Source organism: Rhinoraja longicauda, chromosome 41 (assembly GCF_053455715.1).
Source record: "Rhinoraja longicauda isolate Sanriku21f chromosome 41, sRhiLon1.1, whole genome shotgun sequence".
NCBI lineage: Eukaryota > Metazoa > Chordata > Chondrichthyes > Rajiformes > Arhynchobatidae > Rhinoraja > Rhinoraja longicauda.
In genome coordinates, this window is record NC_135993.1 from 3,297,517 (window position 1) to 3,323,602 (window position 26,086).

Here is a 26,086-nt window from a genome sequence, read left to right on the forward strand (position 1 = left end):
ACATTCTGCCGCTCCACTGCGAATTCTCCTCAAGGTATGTCAACTTTGAAGAACTTCTCCCCAGAGATGCTGCCTGTCCCGCTGAGTTACTCCAGCATTTTGTGTCTGTCAGGAGTTTTTGTAAACTGTGGGTCGAGAAGCGTAACAAAAGTCCAGGTTGCAAGTTTATGAAAGATTTTATTCAATTAACCAGATACATGCCAAAAGAACAAAGTAAAAGATGATTTATCCGTGAAAAAGCCGAATCAAAACAATGACAAATTAAATACAAATCTCATTTGAAAGCATGATGTCTGTATAAAACATGAAAATCACAGATAAATTACACATTATTCGATGAGAAACCATGTCCCCAAATCAGTGTTACATCAACAACTCTACAGACAGAAATGTACATTGGAAAATGTACACCACACAAAGACAATAAAATTTAAGACATTTTTCACTTTTTGTACACAAATATTACAAAGCTGAAATTCCAAGTAAACTTTATTTTTAAGACATGGATGGTCGCAGCTGTGACACTTGGAATCATTTCCGTACAGCATGAAATAGTCGTCGTATAAATGTCCTATAAAACCCTGTCCTTTATTGTAACCCAGTTGATGCAAGAAGCTGGTCGTGCATCGTTCAGCATGCTGCAGCCAGCTTGCAGAGGGGCTGCATAACTGCCGTGGGACCGGCAGCCCGAGGGAGGCCACAGCGTGTCTGGTCCAGACTGTAAAGCAAAATCACCCGCAGTCCATGGGTTTCCACAGCCCCGAACTGCAAGTCTAGGTATGCACACACACACATACATACATACACACGCACAGTCATACATGCACATTCACACAGGCAGGCATGCAAACACACATGTAGACATTCAGGCACACACACACACGTGGACACACACACATGCAGGTACACACACACACACATACACACATACATGCAGGCACACACACACACATGGGCATACACACACAAACATGCAGATACACACACATACACGCAGGTAAACACACACGTGCGCACGCACACACATACATGCAGGTACACATACAGGCAGGCACACACACACATACAACGCAGGTACACACGCATACATGCATGTGCATACACGCACACACACACACACACACACAGAAGCATACACATTATGCTGCATGACCCGCTGAGTTACTCCAGCACTTTGTGACTATCTTTGGTCTATAACCAGCACCTGCAGCTCCTTCCTGCACATCCCCACCAAAGGATCAGCATGTTTACCCTTAGCTGCCAACACGGGGCAGACCGCACTGCTCCGTACAAGTGTCGGCCACGTATCCGTGTGCCGGCAGGAACTGCAGATGCTGGTTTAAATCGAAGGTGGACACAAAATAAACGCCGGAGTAACTCAGCGGGTCGGGCGGCATCTGTGGAGAGACGTCCTTCTTGCACATAATCACCGTTTTATGCCCGTTCTCCCTCCACAAGGATAATTGAACAAACTGCTTCCAGTACGGACAATGTCTGCATTGATCTGGCCACCTACTCTCCACCAAAACAACTGCCCGAGAGACTCACAATGGTCAGTAGTCACTGGATCAACTCAACAATTCCAATTGCAATTTTTAAGATTTCAAATTTTTAAAAAAAAATCTAAAACAATTTATACAAATATAGTGTACACAAAGATCATATACATTTATCAGTTTAAATTTCCTGAGCCATCCCAAATGGAACTTTTCTAGAAAATAATTTAGTCTGCATGAGAAAGTGCTTTTAATTATTTCCTATAGTATTGTTAGACCGTCGTGTCCAAATCTGAAATATCATCTCAGAAACAAAGATTTTCGATTAAAAAAATTTCAAATAAAATTAAATAGCTTACTGAAATATATCAACAGTGTGGCAGACTGTACAAAGGGAAAAGGCCGTAATGTCACAACTGGATTGTATAAGATCGAACGACGGTGGAATTAAACGGATGGCTGAGTGGTGTTTAACAGAGACTCGACCATCATTGATCTAATCTCCCGTTCCCTCAATGCTGGTATTAGCTGTACAGTGAAGGCCGTCTCCAAACATTGTCCTCCTCTGACCATCTGCCCTGGGCTCTCCCAACCTTTAGTTTAGAGATGCAGCGCGAATACAGGCCCTTCGGCCCGCCGAGTCCATGCCGACCAGCGATCTCCGCACACTAACATCATCCTGAAAAATCACGCGCGCACACACACACACACACACACACGAAGAACGATTTACAATTTCTACCAAAGCCAATTAGCCTACAGACCTGTACGTCTTTGGAGTACGCAACCTCCGTTAGACGAACACACTCCGCCAGCCTGCACTGTCCCGGCTGACAGCGGCCCACAAGCCGGTTGCTATACTGTCGGCCGGGACAGTGTAGGCTACCGGAGTTTGTGTAGCAACCCACCTCCCGGCCCGGGCGGCCGCCGTTTGTGGAGTGGGAGCATGTGGCCGCTGGCTGGGTGAGGTCACGCGGGGCGGTGACGTCACCTTGTCCCGTATTTGGGAGTGAGATAGTTGGCACCAGAACCTCTACCGTTTCAGATGGGGGGGAACCTGAATCGTAACTCCTGCCAAGAGATTTTTTCCACACAGGTGGGTGTATGGAACGTGCTGCCGGAGGAGGTAGTTGAGGCCGGGACTATCGCAACGTTTAGTCAGGTACAGAGGGGTTTTAGAGGGATGTGGACCAAACGCAGGCAGGTGGGACTAGAGTAGATGGGACATGTTGGCCGGTGTGGGCAGGATGGGCCGGTTTCCACGGAGTACCACTGTGTAGAAATATGAAGCAGATTCGAGTTTGTTGCTTGTGTGATCCAGACCGTCTTGAGGGACTAGCAGAGGGCTGGGAGGGGAGAGAGAGACACGGGGTATCGTGCTGGTTTAGTGACGGATGGAGGGCGATGGTGAGTCCCTGGCTCAGGCTGGGTGGGTCGGTGCTGGTGGTTAATGAAGGCAGGGCGGGTGAATCCTGCAGGGCAGGGCGGTGGGCAACAGCATGAGGGGGGCCGGTACCCCACACCCACACATCTGCAGCCCGTGCCCACACTCTACCACCTCTGGCTGGCCCTGGCATGGCGGCTTCCGGAACATTCCAGGGTGGGTTGCTGCTCCGCAATGTGGTAACAGCTAAAGTCTCGAGCAGGCAGAGGCTCGGCGAGGGCAGAGGGCAGAGGGCAGAGGTCAGAGAGGTCACTTCTTGTCCATCGAGCTGGAAAATATCTCAGCAAATCTCCGCAGCTGCTCGGTGGCAGAGAGCGACTCCTCCTGGAGACGCTGGTTATTGACGCGCAGGCTGGCAACCTCTGACTGTAGCACAAACTTGTCCTCCTTCTCCTGGGGGGGGAGAGAGAGAGAGAGAGAGAGGGGGTGAGAGAGGGGAGAGAGAGAGAGAGAGAGCGCGGAGGGAGAGAGGGGAGAGAGAGAGAGGGGGGAGAGAGAGAGACGGGGGTGAGAGAGGGGAGAGAGAGAGAGAGCGCGGAGGGAGAGAGGGGAGAGAGGGGGTGAGAGAGGGGAGAGAGAGAGAGAGCAAGGAGGGAGAGAGGGGAGAGAGAGAGAGGGGAGAGAGAGAGAGGGGGTGGGAGAGGGGAGAGAGAGAGAGAGCGCGGAGGGAGAGAAGGGAGAGAGAGAGAGGGGGGAGAGAGAGAGAGGGGGTGAGAGAGGGGAGAGAGAGAGAGGGGTGAGAGAGGGGAGAGAGAGAGAGGGGGTGAGAGAGGGGAGAGAGAGGGTGAGAGAGAGACGGGGGTGAGAGTGTGAGAGGGAGAGACAGGGGTGAGAGAGAGATATGGGGGGGAGAGAGACGGGGGATGAGAGAGAGAGAGAGAGAGAGAGAGAGAGAGAGAGAGAGAGAGAGAGAGAGAGAGAGAGAGAGAGAGAGAGAGAGAGAGAGAGAGGAGAGAGAGAGAGAGAGAGAGAGAGAGAGAGAGAGAGAGAGAGAGAGAGAGAGAGAGAGAGAGAGAGAGAGAGAGAGAGAGAATGAGATAGAGAGGAGAAAAAGGCACGAGAGGAAAAAAGAAAGAAAAAAAAACAGGAGAGAGGGAGGGAGAATAGAAAGAAAGAGAATACAGGTAGAAATCACACCCACACACAGCCACACACACACTCACGCCTACACACACTCACACCCACACACAGCCACACACCCACCCACATCCACAGGAGAGTGGCTGTGCCCGCCCAGCACTGGGGAGGTAATTAGTTTACGAGTCTGAAGAAACGTCGCCCATTCCTTCTCTCCAGAGACGCTGCCTGACCCGCTGAGTTACTCCAGTAGTTATCGTCTACCTTTGATTTAAAGCAGCATCTGCAGTTGTTTCCTACATCACTGGTTGATGGGCTGGGTTGCCCGTTGACTGGGTTGCCCATTGACTGGGTTGCCCGTTGGCTGGGTTGCCCGTTGGCTGGGTTGCCCGTTGGCTGGGTTGCCCGTTGACAGGGTTGCCCGTTGACTGGGTTGCCCGTTGACTGGGTTGCCCGTTGGCTGGGTTGCCCGTTGGCTGGGTTGCCCATTGACTGGGTTGCCCATTGACTGGGTTGCCCGTTGACTGGGTTGCCCGTTGGCTGGGTTGCCCGTTGACTGGGTTGCCCGTTGACTGGGTTGCCTGTTGACTGGGTTGCCCGTTGGCTGGGTTGCCCGTTGACTGGGTTGCCCGTTGACTGGGTTGCCCATTGACTGAGTTGCCCGTTGACTGGGTTGCCCATTGACTGGGTTGCCCGTTGACTGGGTTGCCCGTTGGCTGGGTTGCCCATTGACTGGGTTGCCCGTTGACTGGGTTGCCCGTTGACTGGGTTGCCCGTTGACTGGGTTGCCCGTTGACTGGGTTGCCCGTTGACTGGGTTGCCCGTTGACTGGGTTGTCCATTGACTGGGTTGCCCAGTCACCTCCACACACGCAATGAAGGAGCAGAGTGAAGGTTCCTGCTCTTCACATCCCAGCCCCGGCCGCACGCTGTTCCCGCTCAGTCCCGCCAACTATCCAGGCAATAGACAATAGACACTAGGTGCAGGAGGAGGCCATTCGGCCCTTCGAGCCTGTACGCACCACCATTCAATGTGATCATGGCTGATCATTCTCAATCAGTACCCCGTTCCTGCCTTCTCCCCGTACCCCCTGACTCCGCTATCCTTAAGAGCTCTATCTAGCTCTCTCTTGAATGCATTCAGAGAATTGGCCTCCACTGCCTTCTGAGGCAGAGAATTCCACAGATTCACAACTCTCTGACTGAAAAGGTTTTTCCTCATCTCAGTTCTAAATGGCCTACCCCTTATTCTTAAACTGTGGCCCCTTGTTCTGGACTTCCCCAACATTGGGAACATGTTTCCTGCCTCTAACGTGTCCAACCCCTTAATACGTTGAGGATAGGCCCTGGCAGGCGACTGGTAGTTGGATTGAAACGTTCCCACATTCGCACAAAAGGAGGTGTGGGAAACGCGTCCTGCTGCCTGACGTCCGGTCAGGTGAGGCCACAGCTGCCTGAGGCCGTGGGTGACTCAGTCTAAAGTCTGACCCGCGTAGAGCCAGAGAGTGCCTCTTACCTTCAGCAGATCGTCCTGCAGCTGCTTCAGTTGTACCTCGAGCTGGTAGACTTTCCCTGTCAGTGCTAATCCTGGCTCATTGCTGCAACAGAAAACCCACTCGTTACACTCTGGCCATGCAGCCCGGGTCTCATAGAAACATAGAGAATAGATGCAGGAGGAGGCCATTCAGCCCTTCGTGCCAGCACCGCCGTTCAATATGATCATGGCTGATCATTCTCAATCAGTACCCCGTTCCTGCTTTCTCCCCATATCCCGTGATTCCGTTAGCCCATAGAGCTAAATCTAACTCTCTCTTGAAAACATCCAGTGAATTGGCCTCCACTGCCTTCTGTGGCAGAGAATTCCACAGATTCACAACTCTCTGGGTGAAAAAGTTTTTTCCTCATCTCAGTCTTAAATGGCCGACCCCTTATTCTTAAACTGTGTGTGACCCCTGGTTTAGATTTAGCTTTTAGATTTAGAGATACAGCGCGGAAGCAGGCCCTTCGGCCCACCGGGTCCGCGCCGCCCAGCGATCCCCGCACACTAACACTATCCTACACACACTAGGGACAATTTTTACATTTTTAATTAACCCAGTCAATTAACCTACATATCTGTACGTCTTTGGAGTGTGGGAGGAAACCGAAGACCTCGGAGAAAACCCACGCAGGTCACGGGGAGAACGTACAAACTCCGTACAGACGGCGCCCGTAGTCAGGATCGAACCTGAGTCTCCGGCGCTGCATTCGCTGTAAGGCAGCAACTCTACCGCTGCGCCACGGTGCCGCCCTGGACTCCCCCAACATCGGGAACATTTTTCCTGCATCTACCCTGTCTAATCCTCTAAGAGTTGTATCTGTTTCTATAAAGTTCCCTCTCATCTTTCTAAATTCCAGCGAATACAAGCCCAGTCGACCCATTCTTTCATCGTACCTCAGTCCCGCCATCCCGGGAATTAACCTGGTGAACCTACGCTGCACTCCCTCAATAGCATTAATGACCTTCCTCAAATTAGGAGACCAAAATTGCACACAATACTCCAGGCGCGGTCTCACCATGGCCCTGTACAACTGCGGTCTTCGGAGATTCATTCTCATGCCAAGGGATTGAGAGCAAATTGCAAGCCGACTCGTGGTACCGAGGGAATGCTGGACTGTCAGAGGTACTGCCTTTCAGCTTCAGTTGATGAGGTACAGTGAAAAGCTTCTGTTGCGCACTAACCAGTCAGCAGAAAGACAATGAATGATCACAATTGGGACATGCAATGGATACATGATAAGGGAATAACGGATCGTTCAAGGAAAGGCCAGCAAAATCCGATCAGGAATAGACTGAGGGTCATCACAGAGGTAGATAGTAGTTCAGCACTGCTCTCTGGTTGTGGTGGGATGGTTCAGTTGCCTGATAACAACTGACCCTGCTTGTTCACTTCTTTCTCATGCAGAAGATCTTTTACAAAATCATGAGAGGAATAGATCGAGTAGACGCACAGAGTCTCTTGCCCAGAGGACCGTGGAATCGAGAACCAGAGGGCATAAGTTTATGGTGAGCTGGGACAGACTCAATAGGAATCTGAGTTATAGACTTTTCACCCAAAGGGGGGGTGGGTGTATGGAACGAGCTGCCAGAGGAGGTAGTCGAGGCAGGTAGTATCCATTGCCTCCACAGATGCTGCCTGACCCACTGAGTTACTCCAGCACTTTGTGCTTTACTCAAAATTCCCGCATCTGCAGTTCCGGAGGAGAACTTGCCTGGCCTTTGCTGGTAGTTATGGGATAGACTGACGGAATCTGAAGAAGGGTCCCGACCGGAAACCTTAGCTATCCACTCACTACGCGGATGCTGCCTGACCTGCTGAGTTCCGCCAGCACTTTATGTGATTTTCTCAAGAAATTGGTGGGGATGAAGTGAAGCCGATATCAGGACTGAAGAAATGGTGGGAACTTAGGCGGCCGTGACTGTGCAGAGTAGATTAATTAGTACGGAGAGAGAAATATCGTAATCATAATGCAACCTGATGTAATAAAGGCAACAAACAGCCCGGAGTAACTCAGCGGGTCAGGCAGCATCTCTGGAGAGAAGGAATGGGTGATGTTTTGGGGTCGAGACCCTTCTTCAGATCCACTCCACATCCACTCTAGCTGAACTCTGTAGAAGGGTCTCGACTGCAAAACGTCACCCATCCATTCCTTCTCTCCACAGATGCTGCCCGACCCGCTGAGTTACTCCAGCATTTGGTGTCTGTCTTCGGTGTAAACCAGCACCTGCAGTTCCTTCCTACATCCGTCCAAGACAGGCTGGTCCTCTGACTTGCAGGGGACCGCATTGCTTGTGATGTTCCCATGTACCCTCTGCCCATGTAGGCGAGGTTAGTGGTTGAGAAAGCCTCCGATCTCCAACACCCATGCATTCAAACATTCACCAGGGATGATGAAGGAATGGAGAGATGGGGAGGTGCTGTCGGAGCAGCCATGTGTGTAACTGCAGTGGATGTTGGCGCAGCGTAGAGTTGCTGCCTTACAGCGAATGCAGCGCCGGAGACCCGGGTTCCATCCCGACCACGGGCGCCGTCTGTACGGAGTTTGTACGTTCTCCCCGTGACCTGCGTGGGTTTTCTCCGAGATCTTCGGTTTCCTCCCACACTCCAAAGACGTGCAGGTTTGTAGGTTAATTGGCTGGGCAAATGAAAAAACTGTTCCTAGTGGGTGTAGGATAGTGTTAGTGTGCGGGGATCGCTGGGCGGCGCGGACCCGGTGGGCCGAAGGGGCCTGTTTCCGCGCTGTATCTCCAAAGTAAACTAGTACGGAGGGCAGCCACAGAGCTTCAGTTGTGGAGGCAATGAATAGACAATAGGTGCAGGAGGAGGCCATTCGGCCCTTCGAGCCTGTACGCACCGCCATTCAATGTGATCATGGCTGATCATTCTCAATCAGTAGCCCGTTCCTGCCTTCTCCCCATACCCCCTGACTCCGCTATCCTTAAGAGCTCTATCCAGCTCTCTCTTGTATGCATTCAGAGAATTAGCCTCCACTGAGGCAGTGAATTCCACAGATTCACAACTCTCTGACTGAAAACGTTTTTCCTCATCTCCGTTCTAAATGGCCAACCCCTTATTCTTAAACTGTGGCCCCTTGTTCTGGACTCCCCCCCAACGTTGAGACTGCTGGATTTCCTGCACGACCTGTCACAGGGAAGAGGAGGGGCGGTCACCTTAAGACGTGGGTGGTCCTGGGGGAGTTGTGCCGTTCCAGGGAGATGTGGGCGTGTGACGGGTTGTACGACGGGCCGACCTCAGGATCGTTTAACGAGAAGAGAGAGACCGCTCTCTGGACTAGAAAAAAAACACACACACACAGAACGGAATAAGCATTGGCAAGTCACGTTGTGGACAAACCTCCCTGTGTTGTTTACTGGCCATCGGGTCTCACAGCACCAGTTTGGAGCCCAGGTGGTACAACAAACACAGACACAAAGTGCCGGAGTAACTCAGCGGGTCAGGGAGCATCTCTGGAGAGAAGGAATGGGTGACGTTTCGGGCCGAGGCCCTTCTTCAGACATCTACTGTAACTGTTTCAACTACCTCCTCTGGCAGCTCGTTCCATATTCCCACCACCCTCTCTAAGAAAAGTCGCCTCTCAGGTGCCTATTAAATCTTTACCTTTTCACCTTAAACCCAAATCTTCTGGTTTACATTAGACTTTAGTTTTTTGAGATACTCGGCCCGCCGAGTCTGCGCCGACCAGCGATAGACAATAGGTGCAGGAGGAGGCCATTCGGCCCTTCGAGCCAGCACCGCCATTCAATGTGATCATGGCTGATCATTCTCAATCAGTACCCCGTTCCTGCCTTCTCCCCATACCCCCTGATTCCGCTATCCTTAAGAGCTCTATTTAGCTCTCTCTTGAATGCATTCAGAGAATTGGCCTCCACTGCCTTCTGAGGCAGAGAATTCCACAGATTCACAACTCTCTGATGGAAATCTTTTTCCTCATCTCCGTTCTAAATGGCCTACCCCTTATTCTTAAACTGTGTGGCCCCTTGTTCTGGACTCCCCCAACATTGGGAACATGTTTCCTGCCTCTAACGTGTCCAACCCCTTAATGATCTTATACGTTTCGATAAGATCTCCTCTCATCCCCGTACACTAGCACTATCCTACACACTGAGGACAACTTACAATTTTACTGAGGCCAATTAATCTACAAATCTGTACGTCTTTGGAGTGTGGGAGGAAACCGGAGCACCCAGAGCAAACCCTGGTGGTCATTAGAAGAAGGTGCAGACCCCGGACAGCAGCACCCATAGTCAAGATGGAACCTGGGTCTCCAGCGCTGTGAGGCAGCAACTCTACCGCTGCACCACCGGGCTGCCCTAGGTTCTTGATCCCACTCCACCGGTTAAAAGCCTCTGTGCATTCACTCCATCTATCCCCCTTACCTGCCCCTCTACGATCATCCCTCGGTCTCCCGCGCTCCTGGGAATAATGCCCTAGTTAATGTGAATTCACTGAACTAAGTCTTTAACATAACACTTATCCCAACACTGATGACAATCCATTACTGGAGAATATCAAAGGCTTGTCCTGTAATTTGGTGTGTTCTCTGAAGGTTCTGCATCTTTGTTGAAGGCCATTTGTTCCACTGTCAATGACTAGTCAGGTCCCAACCCTTTCACCAAGGGCCAGGCATCAGGTTACTGCTTCTCTCAACGATTTCCCTCGTTGTTTGTCTCGGGGCCACTGAAAACCTATCCTGCCCTACAAATGATATCCCGTGACCAGCCCCCGTAAACAATGCCCAGCCCCACCTCAGTGCCAACCCAAGCTGCTTTGCTGCTGAGAGCCTGCCGTGGGATAATCCACACTTTGTTTCAAAAGGCCCCGAGTCCCAGGGTCTCGGGTTCGGAGGGACTCACGTGACACAACCTGGGCTGTATTGTGGCTACCTTTCTCACACTAGTTTCACCTGTTGGTTTTCCTAGAGATTTCAGGTTATTCTCTCAGTGAATTGTTGGCCCATCTGACAAGAGGAAGTGTGTGTGTGTGTGTGTGTGTGTGTGTGTGTGTGTGTGTGTGTGTGTGTGTGTGTGTGTGTGTGTGTGTGTGTGTGTGTGTGTATATCTGTGTGTGTGTGTGTGTGTGTGTGTGTGTGTGTGTGTGTGTGTGTGTGTGTGTGTGTGTGTGTGTGTGTGTGTGTGTATGTGTGTATGTATATCTGTGTGTGTATATCTGTGTGTGTGTGTGTGTGTGTATGTATGTGTGAATGCATGCATGTGTGAGTGTACGTGTGTGTGTGTGTGTGTGTATGTGTGTGTGTGTGTGTGTATATCTGTGTGTGTGTGTGTGTGTATGTATGTGTGAATGCATGCATGTGTGAGTGTACGTGTGTGTGTGTGTATATGTGTGTGTATGCGTGTGTATGTACATGTGTGAGTGCATGTGTGTGTGTGTGTGTATGAGAGTGTGTGTGTGTGTGTTTGTGTGTGAGTGATTGTGTGCGTGTGTGAGTATGCATGTGTATGTGCGTGTCCGTGTGTGTGTGTGTGCGCATGTCAGCGTGTGTGTGTGTGTGTGTGTGTGTGTGTGTATGTGAGTATGCATGTGTATGTGCGTGTCCGTATGTGCGTGTCTGTGTGTGCATGTCAGCGTGTGTATGTGTGTGTGTGTGTGTGCGCACATGCATCGATGTGTGTGCACAAATATATCAGGAATAGGTTGTTGTGAGAACTTACAAGGTTTGAATGTTATGGGCGGGGGTGGCATGTCCTCGTGGTTTGGAAGAGCTGAGAGTTTTGGAATGAACCCAGATGCTGCTGACACTGGGGTGAGCTGGGATCCACTTCCAGGGGCCGGTAGAACAGCCATTTACAATCTGGCAGCTGGGGGTCCCACACTGGAATTTATCAACCTTTACACATTAATGCAACAGGTGACGTTTCGGGTCGGAAGGGTTGCGAGTTACTCCAGCATTTTGTGTCTATCTGAATTACCGCTAGTTTGTCCCGAGGTGGGGGATTGTGTTAAAGAGCGAGTCTTACCCTCGTAGGCTTTGGCAACGTTGACTAGGCTGGACCACTCCAGCTCTGACTCTGGGTCAGGCAGAGGCATGAGTCCCGGGTCGTTACGCCTCACCGGTACACGATCTCGCAGGTCAATCAGCGAGAGCTCGGAGGCAGATATGTTCGCTGTGTCGGACGAGATACAAAACTGTTTAGTTTACCGTCTAAGATAGACACAAAATTCTGGAGTAACTCAGCGGGACAGGCAACACATCTGGAGAGAAGGAATGGGTGACGTTTCAGGTCGAGATCCTATTTCAGACTCAACCCGACAACCCAGAGATGCTGCTTGTCCTGCTGAGTTACTCCAGCATTTTGTGTCCACCTTCGGCTTAAACTAGGGTTGCCAACTGTCCCGTATTAGCCGGGACATCCCGTATTTTGGGCTGAATTGGTTTGTCCTGTACGGGACCGCCCTTGTCCCTATTAGGCCCGCGGGCCGCTGTAGGCCGGGACAGTGTAGGCTAACGGAGTGTGTTCGCCTAACGGAGGTTGCTACACAACCCTTCCCGGCCCGGGCGGCCGCCATTGGTGGAGCGGGAGCACGTGGCCGCTGGCTGGGTGAGGTCACGTGGTGACGTCACCTTGCCCCGTATTTGGGAGTGAGATAGTTGGCAACCCCTAGCTTAAACCAGCATCTGCAGTTCCTTCCTACATTATTACAATCGAGCCATTTACAGCATATAGATACATGATGATAAGGGAATAACATTCAGTGAAGAAACGTTGCTGGAGGAATAGAGAGTTAAGAGTGTGGCGCGATTGTAATGTGCGATTGTAGGCACAATCAGCTTCTGTGGCTAGCACGCAAATAATCGCCTGGGTTGGGCACCACCTTGGAAGCCATCTTGGAGTTTAATGACCAGAACTAGGGGAGACCATGCTGAAACTGAAACTATCAAATCAAAGAAAGACACAGAACTCAGCAGGTCAGGCAGCATCTGTGGAGGGAATGCAACATTTTGGGTTGCAACATTTCTTCAAACTTGAGTCTGAAGGCAGATCCAGACCCAAAATGTTGCCTGTCTATTCCTTCCACAGATGCTGCCTGACCTACTGAGTTCCCCTGACACTTTGGGGCTTGCTCAAGAATCTAGCAATGGGCAGTTTTGTCTCTCCAAATCAAAGTAAAAGCTTTGGTTTTACACAGTTACTGTATTTTCTTAAGTGGTGAAGACTCTTGTGATGTCTCATTTCCAATGGCCATTGCAGAGAGGAGTCATTGAAAACCTGACCCATAAGACAGAGGAGCAGAATTAGACCATTCGGCCCATCAAGTCTACTATGCCATTCGATCGTGACTGGTCCATCTTTCTCTCTCAACCCCATTTTTCTGCATTCTCCCCGTACATACCCACACCCATCTGAGTGAAAATGTCTCTCCGGTTCCTATTAAATCTTTCCCCTCTCACCTTAAACATACACCGATCAGCCAAAACATTATGACCTGACGAGCCAAAACATCATGACCACCTGCCTAATATGCTGTTGGTCCTCCGTGTGCAGCCCCATACACAGCAGGGTGCGATGCACTGTGTATTGTGACACATTCCTCCCGTGACCATCATTAACGTTTTCTGTGACTTGTGCCACAGTCGACCTTCTGTCGGTTCGGGCCAGACGGGATAGCCTTCGTTGCCCTCGCGCATCGATGAGCCTTGGGCGCCCAACACCCTGCCTGTCGCCGGTTTGTGGTTTGTCCCTCCTCGGACCACTGTCGGTCGGTACTCACCACTGCTGACCGACCGGGAGCACCCCACAAGCCTTGCCGTTTCACAGATGCTCTGACCCAGTCGTTTGGCCGTAACAATTTGGCCCTTGTCAAAGTCGCTCAGGTCTTTACTCCTGCCCATTTCTCCTGCATCCAATACGTCAACTTCAAGAACCGACTGTTCACTTGCTGCCTAATATATCCCACCCCTTGACAGGTGCCATTGTAACAAGATAATCAATGTTATTCACTTCGCCTGTCAGTGGTCATAATGGTTTGGCTGATCGGTGTATGTCCTCCAGTCCTTGATTGCCCTACCCTGGGTAAAAGACTCTGTGCATCCACCCTATCCATCCCACTCATGATCGCCCTTCAACCTCCTGCGCTCCAAGGAACAAAGTGCCCGTTGTCCTTACTTATGAAAGTGCTTACTTTTCTTTTCGAAGGTGATTGGGGGGGGCTGAGCCAGCCTGCGGATGGGGAGTGTTTGGCATGGGTAGGTGCTGGTGAAGATCACATCGTTTGGAAGGGCCTGGTCGATGGCGGCATGCTGGGAGTTGGCGTAGGTCGGCTCCCTGCGACCACTGCAGATGCTTTCATCAGACAGGGTTCGCTGCAGGTTCTTCCGCGAACAGTGCTGGAAAGCAGCGACAATTCACACGGTTAAATGGAACACAAATAAACATACACGCCATCCGCCCAGAAGATACGACAGAAAATGCTGGAGTAACTCAGCGGGACAGGCAGCCTCTCCTGAGAGAAGGAATGGGTCGAGACCCTCCTTCTGACACACAGCCCGGAGAGAGATCCTTCCACCCACCAGGTCCATGCTGAGCATTTAGGGGCGGCACGGTGGCGCAGCGGGTAGAGCTGCTGCCTCACAGTGCCAGAGACCCGGACTCTGAATGCATTCAAGAGAGAGCTGGACAGGATAGCGGAGTCAGGGGGTACGGGCAGAAGGCAGGAACGGGGTACTGATTGAGAATGATCAGCCATGATCACATTGAATGGCGGTGCTGGCTCGAAGGGCCGAATGGCCTCCTCCTGCACCTATTGTCTACTGATTCGATCCTGATCTCGGGTGCTGCCTGTGCAGTGTGCACATTCTCCCTGTGACTGCCTGGCCTCTCCTCGCATCTGACCCGCTGAGTTACTCCAGCTTTTTGTGTCTGTCGTTCTCTAATAATAATAATCCTTTATTCGTCCCACAACGGGGAAATTTGCAGGGTTTCAGCAGCAAAGTGGACAGCAAAAATAAAATAAGCATTCATTAAAAAATCAAATAATAGTAATTATCCTTATTGACTGGTCTGCTGGGAGCAGTGCTGGTTGTGCAGTCTGATGGCAGCAGGAAGGAAGGACCTCCTATATCTCTCCTTCACACACTTGGGGTGAAGGAGTCTGTCACTGAAGGAGCTACTCAGTGCAGTGCCAGTGTCCTGCATGGGGTGGGAGTCGTTGTCCAGCAGCGATGTTAGCTTTGCCATCATCCTAGCATCTCTAAGTTTGCGGATGACACGAAGCTGGGTGGCAGTGTTAGCTGCGAGGAGGATGCTAGGAGGCTGCAGAGTGACTTGGATAGATTAGGCGAGTGGGCAAATGCATGGCAGATGCAATATAATGTGGATAAATGTGAGGTTATCCACTTTGGCGGCAAGAATAGGAAAGCAGAGTATTACCTGAATGGTGGCCAATTAGGAGAAGGGGAGATGCAACGTGACCTGGGTGTCAAGGTGCACCAGTCATTGAAAGCAAGCATGCAGGTGCAGCAGGCAGTGAAGAAAACGAATGGTATGTTAGCATTCATAGCAAGAGGATTTGAGTATAGGAGCAGGGAGGTTCTGCTGCAGTTGTACAGGGCCTTGGTGAGACCGCACCTGGAGTATTGTGTACAGTTTTGGTCTCCTAATCTGAGGAAAGGCATTCTAGCCTTAGAGAGAGTACAGAGAAGGTTCACCAGATTGATCCCTGGGATGGCAGGACTTTCATATGAAGAAAGACTGGATAGCCTAGGCTTATACTCGCTGGAATTTAGAAGACTGAGGGGGGATCTTATAGAAACATATAAAATTCTTAAGGAGTTGGAGAGGCTAGATGCAGGAAGATTGTTCCCGATGTTGGGGAAGTCCAGAACAAGGGGTCACAGTTTAAGGATAAGGGGGAAGTCTTTTAGAACCGAGATGAGAAAAAAATTCTTCACACAGAGTGGTGAGTCTGTGGAATTCTCTGCCACAGAAGGTAGTTGATTGGCTATATTTAAGAGGGAGTTAGATGTGGCCCTTGTGGCTAAAGGAATCAGGGGGTATGGAGAGAAGGCAGGCACAGGATACTGAGCTGGATGATCAGCCATGATCATATTGAATGGTGGTGCAGGCTCGAAGGGCCGAATGGCCTACTCCTGCACCTATTTTCTATGTTTCTATGTTTCTATCCTCCTCTCTCCCACCGCCTGCACTGAGTCGAGGGGGCAACCCAGGACAGAGCTGGCCTTCTTGATCAGTTTCTCAACTGTTCCAAGTTCTTTTAACAGACAGTGAGGAACATGGAGCGTAGCCCCAATGCTGGGGGTACAGCGACACAGATTCAAGGTCACTGCCGCGCCACACTAACCTACACAGTGCCCAGCTCAAACTGGTGCAAGATATTGTTTTAGGTGAATGCTGAGAAAGAGGAGAGCATGTTTGAGTTAATCAGCGACGTACAATTGCTTGAGCATGGAATTTCTCGCTGGCAGCAATGTTACTTCACAGCTCGCTGCCCAACCCACTGACCCGTTCTCCAAGGCTGGGGTTGCAGTTCATTCACGAGTGCTGGCCGAGGCTTTGCCAGCTCGCTCGCTCGCACAGCCCAGCGATCGCCCGTCATTACCTCACTCACCTATTTGCTTCTATCAGCCACACGGTCACAGGAGGAACGTACAAACTCTGTACAGACAGCGCCTGCAGTCAGGATTGCACTCGGATCTCCCGCGCTGTTAGGCAGCAACTTTACTTTTTTAGACTTTGGAGATACGGCGCGGAAACAGGCCCTTCGGCCGCGAGGGTTCGTGCCAACCACCGATCACTGACACTTTCCCCACACACTAGGAACGATTTACAACAGACAATAGACAATAGGTGCAGGAGGAGGCCATTCGGCCCTTCGAGCCAGCACCGCCATTCAATGTGATCATGGCTGATCATTCTCAATCAGTACCCCGTTCCTGCCTTCTCCCCATACCCCCTGACTCCGCTATCCTTAAGAGCTCTATCCAGCTCTCTCTTGAATGCATTCAGAGAATTGGCCTCCACTGCCTTCTGAGGCAGAGAATTCCACAGATTCACAACTCTCTGACTGAAAAAGTTTTTCCTCATCTCAGTTCTAAATGGCCTACCCCTTATTCTTAAACTGTGGCCTCTTGTTTTGGACTCCTCCAACATTGGGAACATGTTTGCTGCCTCTAACGTGTCCAACCCCTTAATAATCTTATACGTTTCCTCTCATCCTTCTAAATTCCAGTGTATACAAGCCTAGTCGCTCCAGTCTTTCAACATATGACAGTCCCGCCATTCCGGGAATTAACCTAGAAAACCTACGCTGCACGCCCTCAATAGCAATGTTACTGAAGCCAATTAACCTACAAACCTGTACGTCTTTGGAGTGTGGGAGCACCCGGAGGGAACCCACACGTTCACGGGGAGAACGTACAAACTCTGTACAGACAGCCCCCGTGGCCAGGATCGAACCCGGGTCACTGGCGCTGTGAGGCAGCAACTCTACCACTACACCACCCATTGGCAAGGGCCAGTTGGTAATTCACACAGTCACTATTGCAAAGACTGGGCTTGTATTCACCGGAGTTTAGAAGGATGAGAGGGGATCTTATAGAGACGTATAAAATTATGAAAGGACTGGACAAGCTAGTTGCAGGAAAAATGTTCCCAATGCTGAGGGGAGTCCAGAACCAGGGGCCACACACAGTCTAAGAATAATGGGGAGGCCATTTAAAACTGAGGTGAGAAAAAACTTTTTCAGCCAGAGAGTTGTGAATTTGTGGAATTCACTGCCACAGAGGGCAGTGGAGGCCAATTCACTGGATGAATTTAAGAGAGAGTTGGATAGAGCTCTAGGGGCTAGTGGAATCAAGGGGTATGGGGAGAAGGCAGGCACGGGTTACTGATTGTGGATGATCAGCCATGATCACAATGGATGGCGGTGCTGGCTCGAAGGGCTGAATGGCCCCTATATTCTATGTTTCTACGGTAACCCCAGCCACGCCCCCACGTCGGCACGTACATGCATATCCCTGTCTGGTTCAGGCAGAGGGCTGTCCAGCAGAATGAGCTTCTTCAAGTCCTCCTCCAGGGTGGACTTGTGGGCTCTGCGTGGCGACCGGAGGTCTCGGAGAGATGCCCGCAGTCTGGGCTGCCCAAAGACGTTGTTAGAGGCAACGTTGGCTGACCTGGGAGGAGAGAGAAGGCAGAATTTCAGAACCGTAACAACGCACCAGCATTTTCTACCAGTTTCACCACCAGTTTCTACTAACTGAATTATCAACCAGTCGTCATTTAGAAGGGTCTCGACCCGAAACGTCACCCATTCCTTCTCTCCTGAGATGCTGCCTGACCCGCTGAGTTACTCCAGCATTGTGTGAATAAATACCTTCGTCATTTAAGGTTGATGAATAATGTGTCAGAGATCCAAAGAGGTTTGTGGAAAGCACTCCGTTTGTTCTCTCCCACAGCGCGGCACCATTTTTAATACCAGTTCCCCGAGGTGAGGTGACTTGGGATTTATTCTTTGAGGTGGCACAATGGCGGAACGATAGAGTCGCTGCCTTCCAGCGCTCCCTTCCAGCGGTTCGATCCAGACTACAGGTGCTGTCTGCACGGAGTTTGTACGTTCTCCCCGTGGGTTTTCTCCGGGATCTTCCATTTCCTCCCACACTCCAAGGGCGTACAGGTACGTAGGTAAATTGGCTTGGTAAACATATAACAATTGTCCCTAGTGCGTGTAGGATAGTGTTAATATGCGGGGTTCATCGGTCGGTGCGGACTCGGTGGGCCGAAGGGCCTGTTTCCGCGCTGTATCTCTAAACGAAACTAAACCAGCTTCATTGTTATTTGTCTTTGGGAAATTCATTGTCTATGGAGGTGAAGGCAGTGACTGCTCTGGCCACTGTTGTAAGAGGTGAAAGGTGGACAAACCCCATTAACTCACAGCAGATGCAAGGGTGTCCATGGACTGCACCTGCTCCACACTGCACTGGACAGCCCAAACTCAAGGACATGCAATGAAGAAAGGGGTAAGCAGTTTTTAAAATTTACTTCCATAAGTACCTCTTGTCCTTCCATATGTTACTCCACAACTTTGACCCGCTGAGTTACTCCAGCACTCTGTGAAACGTCACCTATCCATGTTCTCCACAGATGCTGCCTGACCCGCTGAGTTACTCCAGCACTCTGTTTTTATTCACAATATTAAATTGATCGATTGAAAGATAGAGTGTGAGAGCAAGTCTTTCCATCCACCAGGTCCACACCAACTATTGATCGCCCGTTCACACTAGTTCCGTAATCCGTGACTCTCTGCACACTAGGAGGGGGTGGCTATTTACAGAGGGCCCATTAACCTACAAACCCGCACGTCTTCGAAACCCACACGGTCACAGGGAGAATGTGCAAACTCCACACAGCCAGCACCTGAGGTCAGGATCAAACCCGTGACTCTGGCGTGGCAAGGCAGGTGCTCTACCCACTGCGCCATTTGCCCAGCGGCACTACCAGCTGCCCCAGACACAGATGCTTTGTAAATGCAAGTTGTTAATGCTTAGTTTCGTTTAGAGATCGGAGGCATAATCGACTGGAATTTAGTTTCCTTTGGAGATACAGCGCGGAAACAGGCCCTTCGGCCCACCGAGTCCGCACTGACCAGCGATCCCTGCACACCAACACTACCCCTGCACACACTAAGAACAATTTACACTTATACCAAGCCAATTAACCTACAAACCTGTAGGTCTTTGGAGTGCGGGAGGAAACCGAGGATCGTGGGGGAACACCCACGCAGGTCACGGGGAGAACGTACAGACCCCTGTACAGACAGCGCCCGCGGTCGAACCAGGGACTCTGGCACCGCAAGCGCTGTAGGCAGCAACTCTACCGCTGCGCCACCGTGCCGCACCCAGCAACGAAAGGCATTGCGTCTGTGAAGCCGTCCAGCGCCACAACCCTTCAGGAAAGAATCAACTGTCGGGAAGTAACGGGGGCACACTGCATGAGACTTTTTATATGGGAAGAAGGCAAGCCTTTTGACCATACTTACAAACTCCTAATACATATTTGCTAGAACAAAAACACTTGCCCAGGCACTCTGACAACCAGAGCTTTGTACAAGAACCGCTGCCAAATCACCCCCCCCTCCCCCCTCCTCACCCCCACCCTCCCCCCTCCTCACCCCCACCCTCCCCCCTCCTCACCCCCACCCTCCCTCCTCCTCACCCCCCCCCCCCCCCCCCGCCCCTGTCTCCAGCCAGAAATATGTGAAACTCTTCAGATCTGGAGTGCCAGCATAAATGGGTTTTGATTTCTCCTGCAAATGCATTCTAGTCTCTGCGAGGGGAAGCCACCAACAAATTGGGAGTGGAAGCGCTGTGGAATGTCTCTCCCAATCTCCCCACATGTTGGCCATTAGGCTGCAGAGCCTGGCGTGACAAAGGAGGCAGGGAACGACAATGAATGGGTGTAGTCAGAGGATCATCCCTAGATATCTTCACCCCCACCCTGTGGGAAATAGCATTCTTTCCCCTGAGCTGCACTTAAAATATGATTACTGCATCTTTTATGCTTTATATATCGCCTTTTGAGGAATGTCTAAGGAATCATTATTTTCTAGGACACAGAGTGCTGGAGTAACTCAGCGGGTCAGGCAGCATCTGTGGAGAACGTGGACAGGTGACGTTTCACAGAGTGCTGGAGTAACTCAGCGGGTCAGGCAGCATCTGTGGAGAACGTGGACAGGTGACGTTTCACAGAGTGCTGGAGTAACTCAGCGGGTCAGGCAGCATCTGTGGAGAACACGGATAGGTGATGTTTCACAGAGCGCTGGAGTAACTCAGCGGGTCAGGCAGCATCTGTGGAGAACACGGACAGGTGACGTTTCGGGTTGGGACCCTCCCCTTCAGTCATGTTCTCCAGAGGTGCTGCCTGACCTGCTGAGTTACGCCAGCAAGATAGACACAAAGTACCAGAGCACCCGGAGAAAACTCACGCAGGTGACGGGGAGAAGGTACGAACTCCGTAATGGCAGCACCCTTGGTCAGGATGGAACCCGGGTCCCTGGCGCTGTGAGGCAGCAATTCTACCGCTGCGCCACATTGCTGCCCTTGCTGAATTTCATTCCAGATTTCCTGAACCGAATCGATCCATTTGATTGCCGAGCACTTCAACCCCCCCTCCCATTCCCAGTCTGACCTTTCTGTTATGGGCCTCCTCCAGTGCCATAGAGAGGCCCACCGGAAATGGGAGGAACGAACAGCACCTCATATTTCGCCTGGGCAGTTTGCAGCCCAGTGGTATGAACATGGACTTCTCCAACTTTAGATAGTTCCTCTGTCCCTCCCGTCCCCTCCTCCTTCCCAGTTCTCCCTCTATCTTCCTGTCTCCACCTATATCCTTCCTTTGTCCCGCCCCCCTGACATCAGTCTGAAGAAGGGTCTCGACCCGAAACGTCACCCATTCCTTCTCTCCCGAGATGCTGCCTGACCTGCTGAGTTACTCCAGCATTTTGCGAATAAATACCTTCCATTTTGAATTTCTCTTGATGATCGAAATCCTTTACGATACAAAATCTAAAAGTACTCAGATCATCAAGGATTTAGATCATCCATGTGCAGATCTAAGTTATTTATCGAGAATTGGGGCAATGGGGATTCAGGTGCTGAGCACAGGGTTAACAAATCTATTATTGTCCTTTAAAGTCAAAAGCAATCTATTCTCCCGTAGGCTTACAATGCCCATTACACTTAGCCAAGCATTAACAACAAATGAGCTAACATCGACACAAAATGCTGGAGTATCTCAGTGGGACAAGCAGCATCTCTGGGGAGAAAGAATGGGTGACGTTTCATGTTGAGACCCTTCTTCAGACCTGAGTTACTCCAGCATTTTGTGTCTATCTGCATCTGCAGTTCCTTCCTACAATTCGGGCCATTTAAAGTCATTTATCGTCATGCCTCAAACATCTCTGGGCGGCACGGTGGCGCAGAGGTAGAGTTGCCGCCTCACAGCGCCAGAGACCCGGGTTCCATCCTGACTACGGGTGCTGTCTGTACGGAGTTTGTACGTTCTCCCCGTGACCTGCGTGAGTTTTTCTCCGAGGTCTTCGGTTTCCTCCCACACTCCAAAGACGTGCAGGTTTGTAGGTTAAGTGGCTTGGTATAAGTGTACATTGTCCCGAGTGTGTGTAGGGTGGTGTCAATGTGCGGGGATGGCTGGTCGGCGTGGACCCGTTGGGCCGAAGGGCCTCTTTCCACGCTGTATCTCTAGACTAAACTAAATCTAAGTATAGCTGTGATTGGATTATCCAATATCAGGCAATGCCTCCTCAAACCACCGCTCTCTTTTCTGTGCCCCCCCCCCCCCCTGATCTCCTATCCCAGAGTCCTTCACTTCCCTTTTATTCACCCCCCCCCCCCCACCCCCTCTTTTCCCTTCACCAGCTCCTTCCATCCATATCCCTTCCACCAGCTTTAGATTTCACTCCCCCTCTCCTCGTCCGACAACCTTTTTGCCTCCTTTTCACCTCTAGTCTTGCGGACACAAGGAACTGCAGATGCCGGTTTACCAGAAAAGGCACAAAGTGCTGGAAGAACTCAGCAGGTCAGGCAGCATCTCCAGAGGTCATGGATAGGTGACGTTTCGGGTCGGGACCCTTCCCGAGACTCTCCTCAAGGCACAAGGAACTGCAGTTGCCGTTTTGGAAGAAAAGATACAAAGTGCTGGAAGACCTTACAATGGATAGGACAGGTTTGGAGGTATATGGGCCAAATGCAGGCAAGATAGGACTAGCGTAGATGGGACATGTTGGCCGGTGCGGGCGAGTTGGGCCTAAGGTCCTGTTTCCACACTGTAAGGCTCTATAGCCTAGCAGGTCAGGCAGCATCTCTCGATGTCATGGATGGGCAAGGTTTCGGGTCAGGAACTTGTCCAGACTCTCCAAGGCTGTGGAGAACTGCCGGATGGGCGGTCTGTATTAGGCAGGCAGAGATTGCCCCCCCACATCGCGAGGAAGCAATAATCTCCCAACGAACCTGCCCTGCTGTTTCCGACAACTTTCCCATGAGGAACAGACAAACGTAAACATTTTGTGAAGTTCAAGCTGTGTTCATCCTGAACTAATGTCTTTCTCAACGCTTTGTGCCAGAAACGCTACTCCCAGGGTAAACTCTTTTCTTTCCAAAAATTTAAATCAAACTAATATGTTGGGATTATTGTAGAAATTATGCTATTTTGTGTAGGAAGGAACTGCAGATGCTGGTTTAAACTGAAGATAGACACAAAAAGCGGGTCAGGCAGCATCTCTGGAGAAAGGGAATAGGTGACGTTTCGGGTCGAGACCCTTCTTCAGACACATGCTATTTTACTACCTAAAGCCTTAGCTAAGCAGGCAAGAAGAGTTGGATCACAAGAGGCTGCACATACTGGAATCTCTGGTGATCGTTGGTCGGTGTGGACTCGGTGGGCCGAAGGGCCAGTTTACAGGCTGTCTCACCTAAACCTTCGGGATCAACACCTCTTTTTGTGTCTGGGCAACTTGCAGCCTTTCAAACTCAATTTTGGAGACACAAGAAGCTGGAATCCTGAGAAAAACACAAAGTCCTGGAGGAACTCAGTGACTCCGGCAGCATCTGTTCATTAGTTATACGAGCAGAGTTACACCATTCAGCCCATCAAGTCAATCAGCCATGGCTGGTCTACCTCTCCCTCTCAACCCCACTCTCCTGCCTTCTCCCCATTACCCCTGACACCCGCACTAATCAACAATCTATCAATCACTGACTTAAAACTATCCATTGACTTGGCCTCCACAACCTTCTGTGGCAATGGATTCCAGATTCACCACCCCCTGACTAAAGAAATTCCTCCTCATCTCCTTCCTAAAAGGTACGTCCTTTTATTCTGATGCTGTGGCCTCTGGTCCTAGACTCTCCCACCAGTGGAAGAATCCTCTCCACATCCACTCTATCCAAGCCTGTGGAGGGAATGGCCAGACGATCTTCCTGGATCGGGCCCTTCTTCAGACCGTGGTGTATCAACTGGTAACGCAGGGAGGACCAAATAAGAGAGAGAGAGAGAGAGAGAGAGAGAGAGAGAGAGAGAGAGAGAGAGAGAGAGAGAGAGAGAGAGAGAGAGAGAGAGAGAGAGAGAGAGAGACACACACACACACACGCAACTGCAGATGCTGGAATCTTGTGTAGAACAAAGAGCTGGACAAACTCAGCGGGTCAGACAGCATCTGTGGGAGGAATGGACGTACAATGTGCTGGGTCATGATGGGACTGGTGGAATAATGGCGTGGTGTTTGACAGAGTGGTGAAGCATTTCCACCTAAGAGCTTATTGAGTGATATGACTGATATAGGTTTAGAGATACAGCACGTAAACCGGCCCTTCGGCCCACCGGGTCCGCACCGACCAGCGATCCCTGCGCACTAACACTATCCTACACCCACTAGGGACAATTTTTTACATTTATACCAAGCCAATTAACCCACAAACCTGTACCTCTTTGGAGTGTGGGAGGAAACCGAAGATCTCAGAGAAAACCCACGCAGGTCACGGGGAGAACGTACAAACTCCGTACAGACAGCACCCATAGTCGGGATGGAACCCGGGTCTCCGGCGCTGCATTCGCTGTAAGGCAGCAACTCTACCGCTGCGCCACCGTGACTGCCCATATAAATGCTCCTGAAATTACTTTTGCAGATCAGATACAAAGGCTTCTTGAGTTTATTAGGACAGTTAGAAGCTGCAGGCTGCTGTTAATATACAGCAATTTCCCTGATATCATCTACATCCGGAGATGGCTTTGAACCAGGAGCCTCTGCCTTTCACTAAATCTATTGATGTGCAGAATGGTGGAGATATCAGAGTCAGAGTTCCAACTCTCTGTGGAGTGAGTTGTGTTAACCCCGTAGTATCATTTGAATCCGAGAGGCAGATCCTATTTGATTCCAAAGAAAAAACAAATCACATTTCATCTTGCGCACACAGACATAATATTCAATACCTTTAGAAATGATACCGTTAGTGGTTTGAGATTTTCTAAGATTCAATTAGTTCAGGGATTCGCTGAGCGCTGGCAGATACCCTCAGCTATTTCAATTCGTTTTTTAAAAAAAAGACTATTAGAAAATCCTGCTTGTGAGGGAACTGGGGGAAAGGTAATAACTAACGCAGGATAAATTCGTTTTTGTTTAGTTTTGAGATACAGTGTGAAAACAGGCCCTTCGGCCCACCGAAACCGCGCTGACCAGCGATCCCATCACACCAGCACTATCCTACACACCTCACTCTAATAACAAGCCAATTAACATACCAAAACCTGCACGTCTTTGGAGTGTGGGAGGAAGAAAACCCATGCAGGTCACGGGGAGAACGTGCAAACTCCGCACAGACAGCGCCTGTGGCCAGGATCGAACCTGGGCGTCTGGTGCTGTAAGGCAACAATGCTACTGCTGCCTGACCTCTACGATCCATTTTAAACATCATTAAAAAAAGGATTCAACGTTAAGGTGCACTGCAAATTCTGCAGGTGAAAGCCACAAAGGTGATGCATTAAATTGCACGCAACCCCCAATCATCAGGACAGAAGGAAACCCCCTCCCCTCCCTTTGAGAAAACTAGAGCAAAGTCAGAGAGAGGGAAGATACTGTCTAGAATCTATTACGGTTGAAGACTGTATTTCTATCTAGTGGAGCTGTCATTGCCACTGAAGGCTGTGGAGGCCAAGTCAATGGATATTTTTAAGGCAGTAATAGATAGATTCTTGATTGGTGCGGGTTTCAGGGGTTATGGGGAGAAGGCAGGAGAATGGGGTTAGGATGGAGAGATAGATCAGCCATAATTGAATGGCGGAGTAGACTTGATGGGCCGAATGGCCTAATTCTGCTCCTATCACGTATGACCTTATTACAGCGGATGATTGTAATGGATCTTCACATTTGTAGAAAACAATCGCAAAAAACAAGAACTGGCCTTGTTAACTGAGAAGATGCATAATTGGCTGCAGCCCAGCCTGTGGACAGAGTGACACACATTGTTCCCGATGTTGGGGAAGTCCAGAACAAGGGGTCACAGTTTAAGGATAAGGGGGAAGTCTTTTAGGACCGAGATGAGAAAGTTTTTTTTCACACAGAGAGTGGTGAATCTGTGGAATTCTCTGCCACAGAAGGTAGTTGAGGCCAGTTCATTGGCTATATTTAAGAGGGAGTTAGATGTGGCCCTTGTGGCTAAAGGGATCAGGGGGTATGGAGAGAAGGCAGGTACGGGATAGTGAGTTGGATGATCAGCCATGATCATATTGAATGGCGGTGCAGGCTCGAAGGGCCGAATGGCCTACTCCTGCACCTATTGTCTATGTTTCTATGAAAGGTGGTCGCACCGTGCCAATGCTGTGCGTAAAAGTGGATGGAAAGTCCGAGGGAGACCAAGAAGCTCAGATCTGGGTCGCAAGGAGAGAATGGACGAAGCAAGAGTTTGGAATGATTCTTGTTTCCAGTGTATTGCCAAAGAGAAGACACAGCTCTGAAGTAGCAAGTTCT

General features: G+C 50.5%; 1 protein-coding gene across 7 annotated transcripts in view; it reads right to left on the reverse strand.

The window, feature by feature from the left end:
- Positions 1-194: 194 nt before the first annotated feature.
- sipa1l3 (signal-induced proliferation-associated 1 like 3) overlaps positions 195-26,086 on the reverse strand; it is a 220,905-nt gene continuing 195,013 nt past the window's right edge. For all 7 annotated transcript variants that reach the window (XM_078431200.1, XM_078431198.1, XM_078431196.1 and 4 more), the window contains 6 exons: positions 17,561-17,726; positions 13,718-13,922; positions 11,554-11,700; positions 8,728-8,848; positions 5,533-5,614; positions 195-3,333 (listed from right to left, as the gene is read on the reverse strand). In XM_078431200.1, coding sequence (XP_078287326.1) covers positions 3,190-3,333; positions 5,533-5,614; positions 8,728-8,848; positions 11,554-11,700; positions 13,718-13,922; positions 17,561-17,726 — 865 coding nt within the window. In that variant the 3' untranslated portion in view covers positions 195-3,189. The remainder of the gene's footprint in view (positions 3,334-5,532; positions 5,615-8,727; positions 8,849-11,553; positions 11,701-13,717; positions 13,923-17,560; positions 17,727-26,086) is intronic.